This window comes from Cryptotermes secundus, unplaced genomic scaffold (assembly GCF_002891405.2).
Source record: "Cryptotermes secundus unplaced genomic scaffold, Csec_1.0 scaffold1005, whole genome shotgun sequence".
Taxonomy (NCBI): Eukaryota; Metazoa; Arthropoda; class Insecta; order Blattodea; family Kalotermitidae; genus Cryptotermes; species Cryptotermes secundus.
Genome location: NW_019737399.1, coordinates 19,472 through 32,375, shown reverse-complemented (window position 1 = coordinate 32,375; position 12,904 = coordinate 19,472). Strand labels below are relative to the sequence as shown.

Genomic DNA, 12,904 nt, shown 5'->3' with positions numbered 1-12,904 from the left:
TCAGGACCTATAAACAATGGAGAAATGAACAATTAAGAAAGCCGGTGTTTTTAAATTTTAAACTACATGCAGTGTAATAGCTATGTGAGAGAAATACACCTGATGATGGCCATTTATGGCCGAAACATGTAGAGTAGAAGAAAAGAAGACAAAAGAACTACAATAAATTGTTGCACTTAGGACGGAGTTTGTGTCATACATCCTACAGTCATTTTGACTAACTTTGAATCCGTGGAATGCAATGCAATGTTATGTTATGTTATTCATCCTACTTCCATCAAACATTCATAAAATATATCCCTTATATACATAAAACAAATATTTATTTGTAACTTCTAAACTCAGTGTATTTAAGACAATAATTTCTTACATTTCCCTTTTTGCTACAGAATATTAATGTTACAGCAGTCTATATCTGACATAACATTTTCACCCATAATATTTATATTGATTTTTGGTAAGATGGAATTGTTTCATCCATGACAGTGAAAGGGTTAAAAAGTAATTTTACAGCTGTAATTGGTAACATTAATACTTTACATTCTTTCATCCATTTTGTATACATGGCACTAAAGAGTAGTCAGTTTCACACCCCAGCTGATTTATTGCAGTATTAATGTAATGCTAAATAATTAACACAGAAAAACAAACTGAAGTTTAAAGCAGGGATTTAATTAAAAATCATTTGTCTGCATTTCCTCGCTTAACATTGTCCCAGTCAATGTTGTTCCATTATTAGGAGTATATTTGTCCTATTTTCATATCAAGGCCCCATATAATGCTGTGTTAACTCACTATTATATAGTCCTTCAAATGTCACTAGTGATATGGAATTATTGTTGAGGAAGCAGAAGAAGGCTGTGATTATGAAAATGGTTTTGTGGTCCCCAGAACTTTGACAGCAAAGCGCATATCTCTGTCATTCAGTCGTATAAAAGAGGGACTGGACATTGTTGTAGTTTGTGCTTATAGCCAAGAATATACAAATATTTACAATCACATTCTTATTATCTATATTGAGATGCATGTTATGGGCGTGAAGAAAAGCTGAGGAACATAACCTACTTATTTCTTAAGTTTCCTACTATAGGAACTGATCTGCTTCATGGTGTTTCACATAACATTGTGGTTTATGAGAACGTAGCAACAGTGTTAAACCAGGACTTATTGTACTTGGAAGAAAAGTGGCTATTGGTTGAGGAAGTAGATGAACTAATCTTGGCAGCAGATACCGAAACTGCTTCTTCTAGCTGTTGACTGTTAAGAAAGAACCACTAGAACGCCTGGATATAGGTGGGAGGATACTATTAAAGTGTGTTGTAGAGAAATAGGATGGGGTAGTATGGAATGGATTCATCTGGCTGAGGATAGCAATTATGTGCTTTTGTGAACATCATAACAAACCCTGAGGTTCCATAAAATGTTGGGAAATCCTTGATTCCCTGAGTGGTTGTTTTCTCCTCAGGGACTTGGCTCAATGGAGTGAGTTAACACTTAAGTACTGACAATGGAAGGAAACATTCTCAGTGATGTATAGTGCAGTTTCAGCATAAACGTCACCCTTGCCAACATGCTTTAAAATTTCTAATTTAAATTTATAACGAGATTTGTATGTGTTCTTTTATTTGAGCCACTTGCATTGTTAGTATTAATGAATGATTAAGAAAACATAATTATTGGACTCAACATAAATTCAGCCATGGAAGATTGGGCCTGGACTAGAACTGATGCTTGTGTGGTCAGGTGTCAGAAAAGCATGATAATTGTAAAACTATCAAATTCTTGAGTTACTTAACCATGAAACACTTCAATCTCAGGAGTCCCATGATTATTAATTTTAATCTTATTAAACTGTTGTACTAGAAGTTCTATGTTCACCTCTGTAGTGTGTATACATTTTAATATGGAAAGCTATCTCAGTACGATAATTATGTAATTAATTCAATTTCAGCTTGCAGTAGAAGCAGTTAGTAACATTCATACTGTTGTGAGTCTGGGACTAGAACAGACATTCCACCAGCGATACATGTTGGCATTACTTCAAGCTCATAAAATACCACTATGGAACACTCTTATACGAGCATTTGTGTTTGGATTGGCCCAAAGTATATTGTTCTTTGCGAATTCTGCAACCTTGTTCTATGGTGGAATACTTATGGTTGAAAATGATCTTACCTTTGACACTATTTTGAAGTAAGTAAATGTTTTATTTAATTTCCAGTTTCATTTTCGTTGTTCATGTGGGGTAGTGTCTTTGATAGATGTATCCATAAGGGCATAAACACTGGGAGTTGAAATTGAATAAGTGCCCTTAAAAAATCAGAAACCACTTTCATTATGTCTGTCATGTCCAACGGACTGCAAGTAACACTGTCCAAATCATGTGACCAGTTTCAGTCATTCAGTGTGATTGACTTACACTCACTTTTGCCAAGTCATATCTATGAGTATTTTGATTTAATCATAATGACTATTTCACTTAAGAGTCTAATGAAATTCTTATATATATTTCAGCCCTCTTTCACATTTGTTGATAAAACTTGACACATGATAGTTCAGTTGTATGATTTATTCAAAATCGGTGAAAAATGGGCAGGTGGTTAATGGGGACACATGTAATTCAGGACATGTTGATGTTAGAAAGTAATGTTGTATTTTAGCGTCCTGTTGCACTGATTCATATCCATAATGTGTATGTATTAACCGTCTTTTAGTGCACATAGTTTCACTTGTCACTTCACACTACATGTTTCGGCATCATTCTGCCATCCTCAGGTGTATTAATCATGTTAAACCACTGCACTGCCTGCCATCAAGTGTCCATTTATAAAATGATATAAAATGTGTCTTCATCGTTGTTCAATAATAAAATTTATATATTAAAACTTTTTAAGATCTATAGATCTTAACAAGTTTTAATAAAGTCTCACGTGTTGGGTGTATAATGCGACAAATAACTTCAAGCCTTATTTGAGATAGCGAATTTATTCCACTCGCTCTTACAATCACACAGTTTACAATCTCAACATTACTGCCATTCGCAGTATCACAAATACTCCGGCGAAAGATAGACAGCAATTGACTGGTTACTCTCTCTCTAGTAACTCACTCACTAGTAACTGGCTCAATAATCACTGAACTCAGCGATCGCTACATTGAAACTCGACTCCTGAATAGTGTTCTCTGCTACTTATTAACCTTGGTACGGACAACACAGAAAACGGTTACATAATGGGTACCGCTGTTTAGTACCGTCGTGTTTACAGGTTGCCTAGCAACACTGTTGAGAGTTGTTAACTGCTCTGTAGCAACTGTGGCATCCCTTGGTAACATCACCGCGTGAGGGGCAGGGTGGTGACTGGATTGTTATCGTAGCAGCAGCAACTCTCTGAAGGTGTTACGTCACCGGTGGCAGGGGAGGGGGTGTCCTGCATAGCTCAAATACATCACAATATAACTTTTATTATTGAACAACGCTGAACACCCATTTTATATCATTTTATAAATGGACACTTGATGGCAGGCAGTGCAGTGGTTTAACATGATTAATACACCTGAGGATGGCAGAATGATGCCGAAACATGTAGTGTGAAGTGACAAGTGAAACTATGCACTGAAAGACGGTTAATATATACACATTATGGTGAGAAAGTAACGTCTCCAAGGGAAGGGTACTGAAAATTGGTTATAAGATGTACCATTAAAAACATGAAATTATTATTATTATTATTATTATTGTTATTGTTATTGTTGTTGTTGTTGTTGTTGTTGTTGTTTTGTTATTATTTAACTGCCAATGGGTTTTCACCCAGTGGCAGTGGTACTACAATAAGACAAACAAATAACACACATTACTAAAATAAGACAGCAGGCAAATAACACACATAAACACGTTCAGACAAAACACAGCACACAAGCATCAGTAGAAAAACACAACATCAGTAGAAAATTAACATAATATATAATAAACTAACAGCAATGAATGCGTAATGTCATGTTCTCATTTCCCCTTCATTTCACTTTACTACACTTACGTAATCCTTCCAGCCGTAACACTTTTCACTTCAATTCACTTCATTTTACTGCATTTTTTTTTTCAGATTTCCACCCCACCTTTGCTTTGTCTCATTTATCACGTTCTTAACCCTTTTCCTAAAATTACTTGCTTTGCAGGAGAGAGTCCCTAAAGCATCTGAAGGTAGTTAGTTCCAGATCTGTATGATCCTATTTACAAAGGAGTGTTTTCTGATATCTGTCCATTGCTTTCTGCTCCTAATTTTCTTGTTATGATCTCCCCTACTCAGATAGCATGGCCTTTGTAATATATCACCTATAGTCTACCAAGCCCATTCTCCTGTGTACGCTTTGAAGAGAGTGCATATGCGAACTATCTGCCTGCTCTGTGTCAAGGTTCCCCAGTTCAAATCGTTCCTATGATATGCAAATGTAGCTACTACTTTGAAAAATTACTATGTTTATGTTAAATTACTGATTTTATATACTGTTTGTTTTCACTTAATATAGAGTAGGACAGGCATTGATCATGGGCACAATGTTACTAGCCATTGCCATGGGCTTTGCTCCCAACTTCCAGAAAGGAATGTCCGCAGCTTCTCGGATCTTTCATATTCTGGACAGGAAACCTCAAATCCATGATCCTCCACAAGTCAATGAACGGAAGTGGGTAAGTAGGCTACTAAACCAATTAATATTATTAAACTCTTATTAACATCAAGGAAAAATATGTAGTTGAAATTTGAGGGTGTTACAGTGGTTTGTTGAGGCAGATATATTTTAATTTCTTAAGTTTTGATAACATGTTGTGATGTTTGCCAGTGTTTTGGAGAAATTAACATCTCTTATTTCCAGGTATAAATGGCAGACAGCAAACCTAGATGTCATTTTTAGAGTACTGTACATTTTTTCTCCCCTCACTCCCACTTTGGAGCAGAGGGCTGATTTCTCAGTTTTATTCATCATTTTTTTAGACAGTAGGACTCCTTGGACAGGTGATCAGTTCATTGCAAGGCCTCTACCTAAACACAGGACAACACAAAACACAGAATAAATGCATACACACACCAAACATCCTTGCCTTGTGTGGGATTTGAACCCACAGTTCTGGCATCCGAGCAAGGGAAGACTGCTCAGTTACTGTAGTACCTTGTAACTGAAAATAAGTTCTGAAGATGACGAGTGCTAATTTCTCCAAAACATTTGCAGAAAAGACTTCCACAGTGGGGTGCCATTTTATGTAAATAGAATCACGAATTTCAAAACATATACTGTCATTCCTCAAAGTAAATTAAAGCAGGACACTTCTAGTCTGGGAGATATTCTCATGGACTGCAGGAATCATGAATTTCCATTCTTATATAAAATTATATGTCATAAATAATGTACATGAAATTTAAACAGTGTTTATTATTCCTCTGACAGACAGCAAATGGTAATGTGAAATACCAGCAGGTAAAATTCTTCTATCCAACAAGGCCCAACATCATGGTTCTTCAAGGTTTAAATGCTGATGTGCTGGAGGGTCAAACTGTGGCCATAGTTGGAAAAAGTGGTTGTGGAAAGTCAACTTGCATACAGCTCCTGGAAAGATTTTATGATCCTGACTCGGGCTGTGTGGTGAGTCATTGTTCAGATGTATATATAAGAGTAATTCAAACAAAAACAGATTTGTTTTAATGTAGCATGCTTATGAGTCACAGATTATTTAAATTCTGTATATTGATCTTCTGCAACTTATGTGCACATGCGTAAGTGAGCTTGGATACATATTTATCACAGAATTAAGGTTATATTTATCGAAAGATTGTGTATGTTAGTGGGCCCACAAATTTAACAGTGAATGTATTTGAGCTGAATGATACTGTGCTGTAAGACCAAGTGCACCATATCATCACACTGTACAGTACTGCAGAAACAGATTGCCTCATCCCCAAGTAACTTTAACACTGCAAATAAGTACTGGTTCAGACCAGCCTTTCTCAACCTTTTTACCTTGGAGGAATCCTTGAAATAATTTTCAGGTTTCAGGGAATCCCTGCATAAAAACTATTATAAATGAGTACCAGGAATCTTCCTGGAGGTAAAGGGCAGCTGGTGTGTAAGGCTGACAACCACAGCCATCTGTGAGCAATTGTCTAGAAAGTGTGGGAGACTCGACATCTCAAAATTTTATGGGCCTTCTTGGTGTGTTACAGGGATAGCTTTATTTATATTTATTTGTAAAGGTAGGCTCTGGATTTGATGTAATAAAGGTTGTAAATTGATCTTAATTAGTGCTGTGTACAGCATGAAAATGTATTGCCAGTGTTGAATATTAAGGTTAGTGAAAGCCGTAAGTATAAGTCAAAGCAATATGAACAAAAATATTGTCACATGTATTGGTTACTATAGACGGGGTTTATATTGGTAATCAGATTTATTGACCACTTAGAGGTTGTAGCTACAAATAATTATTACATTGTTGCAGATTTGCACTTTACAGATCATTCCATGCTAGTCTTCTCTGCCTATTTCCACTAGTCTTCACTATTCATTTCCTGGCAAAGGATTTATGGCACCAGAACTATAAAAGTTTCACTAAATCACACACATTACCAATCCCAGTGAATGCAGCACATGTGAAGCCACACACTAAGTCTTCTCACGTTGACTTTTAATTCTTTTTCACCTACTAACTTTCCATGGCTATATCCTCCTGACAGCTACTTGAACTGAACCATGCTGAATCTTGTATTCTCTCGGCACGGACCATGCACAGAAAACACAGCTCTTCTGTTGTTGCCCGCATGCCTGTTAGACTTCACACGTGATAGCTACACAGCCAGTCCATTGGTGCACTGGCTGCTGCCTAACAATCATTGCAGCATGTACCCAAAGAGAGCACCACTCCTATTGTTGTGTGTTCGTCTAATGCTTTGAGCAAATCCATCACAGTATCATATAACACATTGCTATTTTTTAAACTAAAATAGTGAATGAAATTTAGTTCTTTAATCTGATACATGTGCTTGTTTTCTGCTGCACTAATACTTCATTCCAGATCAAACTTTAGATAAGCTGACACAGAGTTAATCTTCTGCTGAAGTGAGAAGATTTCTATCTTCGCTCTTGATGCTTGTTAAACAATAAAAAGCTTGCTCACATATGTAACAAGTCGAATACTGCAGTAGTATGTATATTACTTTCCTGTGAATGGCACGATACTCATCTTTCACAGCAATCCAGAACATGTCCAGGGATAGGTCAGTAAATCTCATCTTGAGTGCATGATCAGACTGCAGCTAACAAAGCTCTTCCTCTTCTCTTGAACTCAAGTTCCCAGGCTGAGCATATGATTCAGAGCAAGGGTTCCTCACCCAGTCATACACTTGTGTTGAAAGAGCGGGGAAATTATGTTTAATTTTGTTCTGCATTTCTTCAAGGTGGTTTTCAGTTAGACTCAAGTCTTGCAGATATCCTTTACTCTCAAGCCCCAGCAGCAGTGGAAACTTTTCGAGATTTCCTTTCACAACATGATTTTTTCCAAAGATTCAGTTTCCTTTTAAATCCATGAATCTTGTCATTTGATGTGAAATCATTTTTTCTGGGCCTTGTAGAGACTTGTTCATCTGGTTCATATGATGAAAAATGTTGGCTTAGTAGGTTAGTTTCTACAGCCATTCTTCATCTTCAAAGCACTTTGCAAAATCTGGCATACTATTTTTTTTTCAAGTAATCTTTGAAAAAGGTGATAGTTGCTCAGGTGATTAATAATTATCCTGTCTTTTATGGAAGCTAGGGCTGCAAATTGACCCCGTTCTGAGTCAGCTGAATCCAGCCCACACCTTATTCCTTGAAGACCCATTTAATAATATCCTCCTTTTATATATAGGTGTCCAAGTCCCTTCAAGTTTTCCAACTGAAAGTTTGTATGGCTCTGTTCTGTCTCTCATGTGTGCTACATGTCCCACCAATGTCTTTCTCCGTGATATGGGAGTCCTAACACAAATTATGAAGCTTCTCATTATGCAGTATTATTTCTCTCTCTTTGTTCTAAATATTCATAACACACTATTCTCAGATTCCCTGTCTATGATTGTCCTACAGCGAGAGCGACTGAATTTCACAGTTATTCAAAACACATGAAGTTGTAATTTTTTCATTTTAATCTTTAGATTTTTTGGAAGGTAAAATGACCTGAACTAAATGCTAGCATGAATTCCTTGAATTTAACCCACTCATAACTCCTGTGTAAGTGTTATCTCCCTCTTTTTGGGACTATTTTGGCTATATTTATGTCATGCATTCTAGTCAGAGGACGTTCATATACATAGTTTTCTTTGCATTTACTTCTAGAACAACCTCCTTTCTGTACTAAGACCATGGAAAGAACACCCACAAAAGATGGGGGTTACAAGCTTATGTGGGTTTCTTCTCTTTGTCTGCTTTTGTAATCTCCTACAGCCCTGTTTGGGCTGTGTCAGTCTGTCCAACATACTTGTCACTGGCACAACCTATTTTTACCAACTCTCTTGTGAACATAATGGTTAGATGACCGGAGGAGAATATGGGAAGCATGCTGGTGGGGAAGCATAAAACTTGAGGGAGTTGGGGAGAAGGAGGGTTCATTCACTTCTTTCTGTGCCCTTAATATAGGGTGTAACAGAGTTTCTCTATTTTACTTTGTGGCATGTATGTATGGGAGTATGTGTGTACTTAATTAATTTGTCACCATCACCATAGATAAAAAATTATTGTATTCTATTCAGTTCAAGCCCCTCGTGATTTTCTTGGACTTTCCTAAAGGCCTTAGAACAAACCTGAGAGAAAAAGGAAAATAGCAGTGGTAAAAAGTCATCTCCTTGTTTCAGATATTTCTGAATAAGAACTGTAGAGATGTAGGTTCACCTGAATTTATTTTACAATAGGTTTTTTAAAACACACTTTAATTAGCATACTAATGGAGTTGACTGTGAGAATGTTGTACAGCACTTCTCTTCTGACTCATAGGTGTCCTGGACAGATGTGGAACACCTGTTCATAAATTTGACTTGGTTCATCCTGGTCTGTCACACTAGTAATAGTATAAAAGATTATTAGTGCTGTGCAATGTGATTGATAATTTTTTTAATCTTTCATCCTTTACATGTTTTAGTCAGAGCAACCATCTTCAGAAGAACATTATCAGTACATACAGATATATGTATGTACATATTGATAATGTCCTTCTGAAGATGGTAGCTCCAACTGAAACATGTAAAGGATGAAAAATTAAAAAAATAAAAACACAACATTTATCAGTCATACTGGATGGCGTTAATAATCCTTTATACAACATGTTCAGTAGTTGATCAGTGAAGTCAGAATTGATACTGATGATTTCCAGTGATTTCATCTATATACGGGGTTAACTTTTAGAGGAAGTGTTGGACAGAATTTTTATTGAAGGTGATAAAGTGATATGCGGTGTAATCAGATAATTTATGTATTATATTGTTTTCTCTTCGATAACTGTATTTACCCCACTATTCCATTCCTACGAAGCATGCCCCTTGCAGTTTGAGGCAGCTAGTCAGATATTGCACCATCATTGGTAGCATTTGAGGAACTCCTGTGTTTTTAACTTGATAAATGCAGCCTGTAATTGTTCTTGAATCATGATGATTCCATGAGATCTCCTACCTTCAGTGCAATAGTCACACAGCACTGGAATTGGGAAATGTAGAGGGTGCAGAACACCAGTCACACTGATGTGAGCCACAAATTTAATATTTCAGCTTTTGCTCGCCAGTTTGCAGACAAGGCATGAGTTTGCTGGCACTCCGCCACATGTTAGACCTTGTGTCAAAACGTTTTGGCATGATTCAGTTGAGAATCACTTCATTAGCCTCATCAGTGTTAGTGATACATCTGTTTTCATGGAAATGTTCCATGACTCATGCCACCTCTGAACTTGGAAAAAGAATCAGATATTGAGTTCTGATAACTGTTTCCCTTCTGAAGCAAATGTTAATGCTTTTGTAGATTTCTGTTGCTGTTCATTCTAGCAGAGTTTTTATTTTCCTGAACTATAAAGCTGTCATATTATGGCCAGTACAGAAACTAACTGATCGCACAACATATTCCTTGAAAATTACTGCAGTTGGATATGCCACCAATACAGTAAGAAGAAGATGAAAATTAACTGATGCAAACTGGAAAGCCAGCTAAATAGTAAATTGCTGTTCATTGTGTTGTCTGTAGAGATCACAGACTTTGTATGAAGAAATTAAGAAGTTTGTGTTTCATGTTTACAGTATATTGATGAGCATGATGTGTCATCACTAACCACATGTTCACTAAGGTTTCAACTTGGTATTGTATCACAAGAACCAGTGTTGTTTGATAGAACAATAGCTGAGAATATAGCATATGGAGACAACAGCCGAACAGTTCCGATGTCAGAAATTATTGAAGCTGCCAAAAAAGCCAGTATACACAGCTTCATAACTACTTTGCCATTGGTAAGTTCTCATTTATTCTATGTGTATATTATATTACTGTAACTGTCTTAAGGTAGGTATGTGCAATATGATAGTAATAGCATGACAAGAAGTGTTTAAAGGAACTCATTATCCATAATTTCCTTCAGGTGCTTCAATCAGTATGATGAAGTAACATGAACTATAACTGAATGATTATATAATATGAATTTGGTGATACATTTTGTAATGATTTCCATTTAATTTGTTACATATAACCTTCACTTTCTACATCACTGTAACATATGTAACTGTTAATGTACAAAAGAAAGTTCTGTATAAAACTTGTACGAGTATGTATGTTTATGATCTATCTCCAGGCAAAATTTAAAATGCCTAGCTCCACATTTCAATAATTACCATGATCCAATGGATAGCTAAATGTAGATGTTGTGTAGCCACCATGTTCTTCTTTTACATTCTAAAAGAATTACCTTGACAGTAAAGTACATAAATATTGCCAAAATGATTTTTTTCCAAGGTGGGAACAGCCAGAAAATTTGCAGCAAAGTTACATTTGTGCCAATGAGAAACAATTCTTTAGATCACCCCAAGAATTTTCAGTTGCTGTAGTGTGGAAGAATTTTTTTTTTGGTGTTAATATTTTATGAATTTCTTTCTTTATCATCTTCCCACATTTAAAATATTCTGAAAGGAGGCAGGTGATTGGCTTGCCCCTCATCCAGTCAGCATCCATGGTCACATATTTCTTATGTTCTTTATTAATGCCACTTTCTAAGACCATATGTTAAGTGGTGATGTTACTCCTATCTTGGAAGCTTACATAGCAATGATGTTGGTTCTTTTTGTGGTAGAAAATTAAAAAATATAAAGGTGGGATGACATTCATGACAAGTCTCATGAAACTGTGTCCATTTGTTCAAAAATGTGTATGGAAGATAGACATATAGAAATGATGAGATTATAAACTAATTTTTTTTGTAACACAGATTAGGCAGAAAGTCTTGCTTCCTACCTGTAACTTTAGTAAGACAGTATTTTATATTTGCTACTGTCAGATTTACAGTCCATACCCAAATCAAGAAGGCCAAAAATATATGTGTTTTTGTCATTAGCAGGCTAATGCAATGTACATGAATGTCGTAACATGAATTTATGTGAAATTAAAGGTTTCATTCTGAACCATTCCTGCTTCAGAAACTATCAGGCCGTTATAGTGTTATCAAACGTCTGTTTGTCCACAGGGATATGATACCCTTATGGGTGAGAAAGGAATGCAGCTGTCTGGAGGACAGAAACAAAGAATTGCCATTGCAAGAGCACTGATCAGAAACCCTAGAATACTGCTGCTTGATGAAGCAACTTCAGCACTTGATACTGAAAGTGAAAAGGTACAGTGATGAGGATGGGTAACTGACTTCCTTCTATATTTGATACGTTTTAATTAGCACTGAATATACTTTCTGTCTGCACTTCCAAGCCAAAATGTATTTGATTTCTGTTCATTTTTTATTTTCATGTTATACTTGCAGGCACTCGTTTTTTTCTCTCTTTTCTTCATTTATTTACTTTCTTTTGTAGTATTTATGCCTTGTCAGTGTGTGACTGCACCAGATTTTAAGGCAATTGACAAAAATTAACAGAATCCCAATGTGTAGCACCACAAATGTGGGATGTATTAATGCTTGAGAAAAATTGTATTATAAGAAGGTGTTAATTGGTTTAGGTTGTTCAAGAAGCGCTGGACAAAGCGAAAGAGGGCTGCACTTGTATCACAATTACACATCGCCTTTCAACCATACAAAATGCTGATGTAATATTTGTGATAAATAATGGCCAAGTTGCTGAAATGGGTACCCACAGTGAACTGTTGGCCCAACATGGATTGTACTATAAACTTTATAGTATGCACAATGGACCACCATGAAAGAGGTATGACTGTAGTAGATGAGCTTGCAATGAACAGTAAGAACAAGAACATTAAAGACCTGTATAGAGGATAAATGACTTTAAGAGGGGCCACCAGCCTAGCAGTAACTTAGTGAAGGTTGAGAATGGTGATCTGCTTGCAGATTCCCACAACATTTTGAATAGGTGGAGGAACTACTTTCTCAGTTATTGAATGTACAGAGGATGGACAAAAATAAACACCCAACAAAAAACACATTACTGTGACTAATATGGTGTAGGACAACCTCTGGCTTGCAGAACTGCTTGCAGTCTCCTTGGAATGGATAAATAGAGGTCCTGTATGATTTGCAAGGGAATCTTACACCATTCTTCCTGAAAAACATGGTAAGTTCTGTTATCGATGATGGAGATGGATAGCGTGCGCGCAGATTGCTCTCCAAAACAGACCACAAAGACTTAATAATATTGATATCTGGCGATTGTGGGGGCTATGGCAGATGTGACACTTCATCTTC

At 36.4% G+C, this 12,904-nt stretch overlaps 1 protein-coding gene across 7 annotated transcripts in view; it reads left to right on the top strand.

Annotated features, from left to right (window-relative positions):
- LOC111870386 (ATP-dependent translocase ABCB1) overlaps positions 1-12,904 on the top strand; it is a 59,348-nt gene that overhangs the window by 44,300 nt on the left and 2,144 nt on the right. For all 7 annotated transcript variants that reach the window (XM_023862635.2, XM_033753824.1, XM_033753820.1 and 4 more), the window contains 6 exons: positions 1,952-2,193; positions 4,525-4,684; positions 5,440-5,634; positions 10,293-10,499; positions 11,723-11,869; positions 12,205-12,410. In XM_023862635.2, coding sequence (XP_023718403.1) covers positions 1,952-2,193; positions 4,525-4,684; positions 5,440-5,634; positions 10,293-10,499; positions 11,723-11,869; positions 12,205-12,405 — 1,152 coding nt within the window. In that variant the 3' untranslated portion in view covers positions 12,406-12,410. The remainder of the gene's footprint in view (positions 1-1,951; positions 2,194-4,524; positions 4,685-5,439; positions 5,635-10,292; positions 10,500-11,722; positions 11,870-12,204; positions 12,411-12,904) is intronic.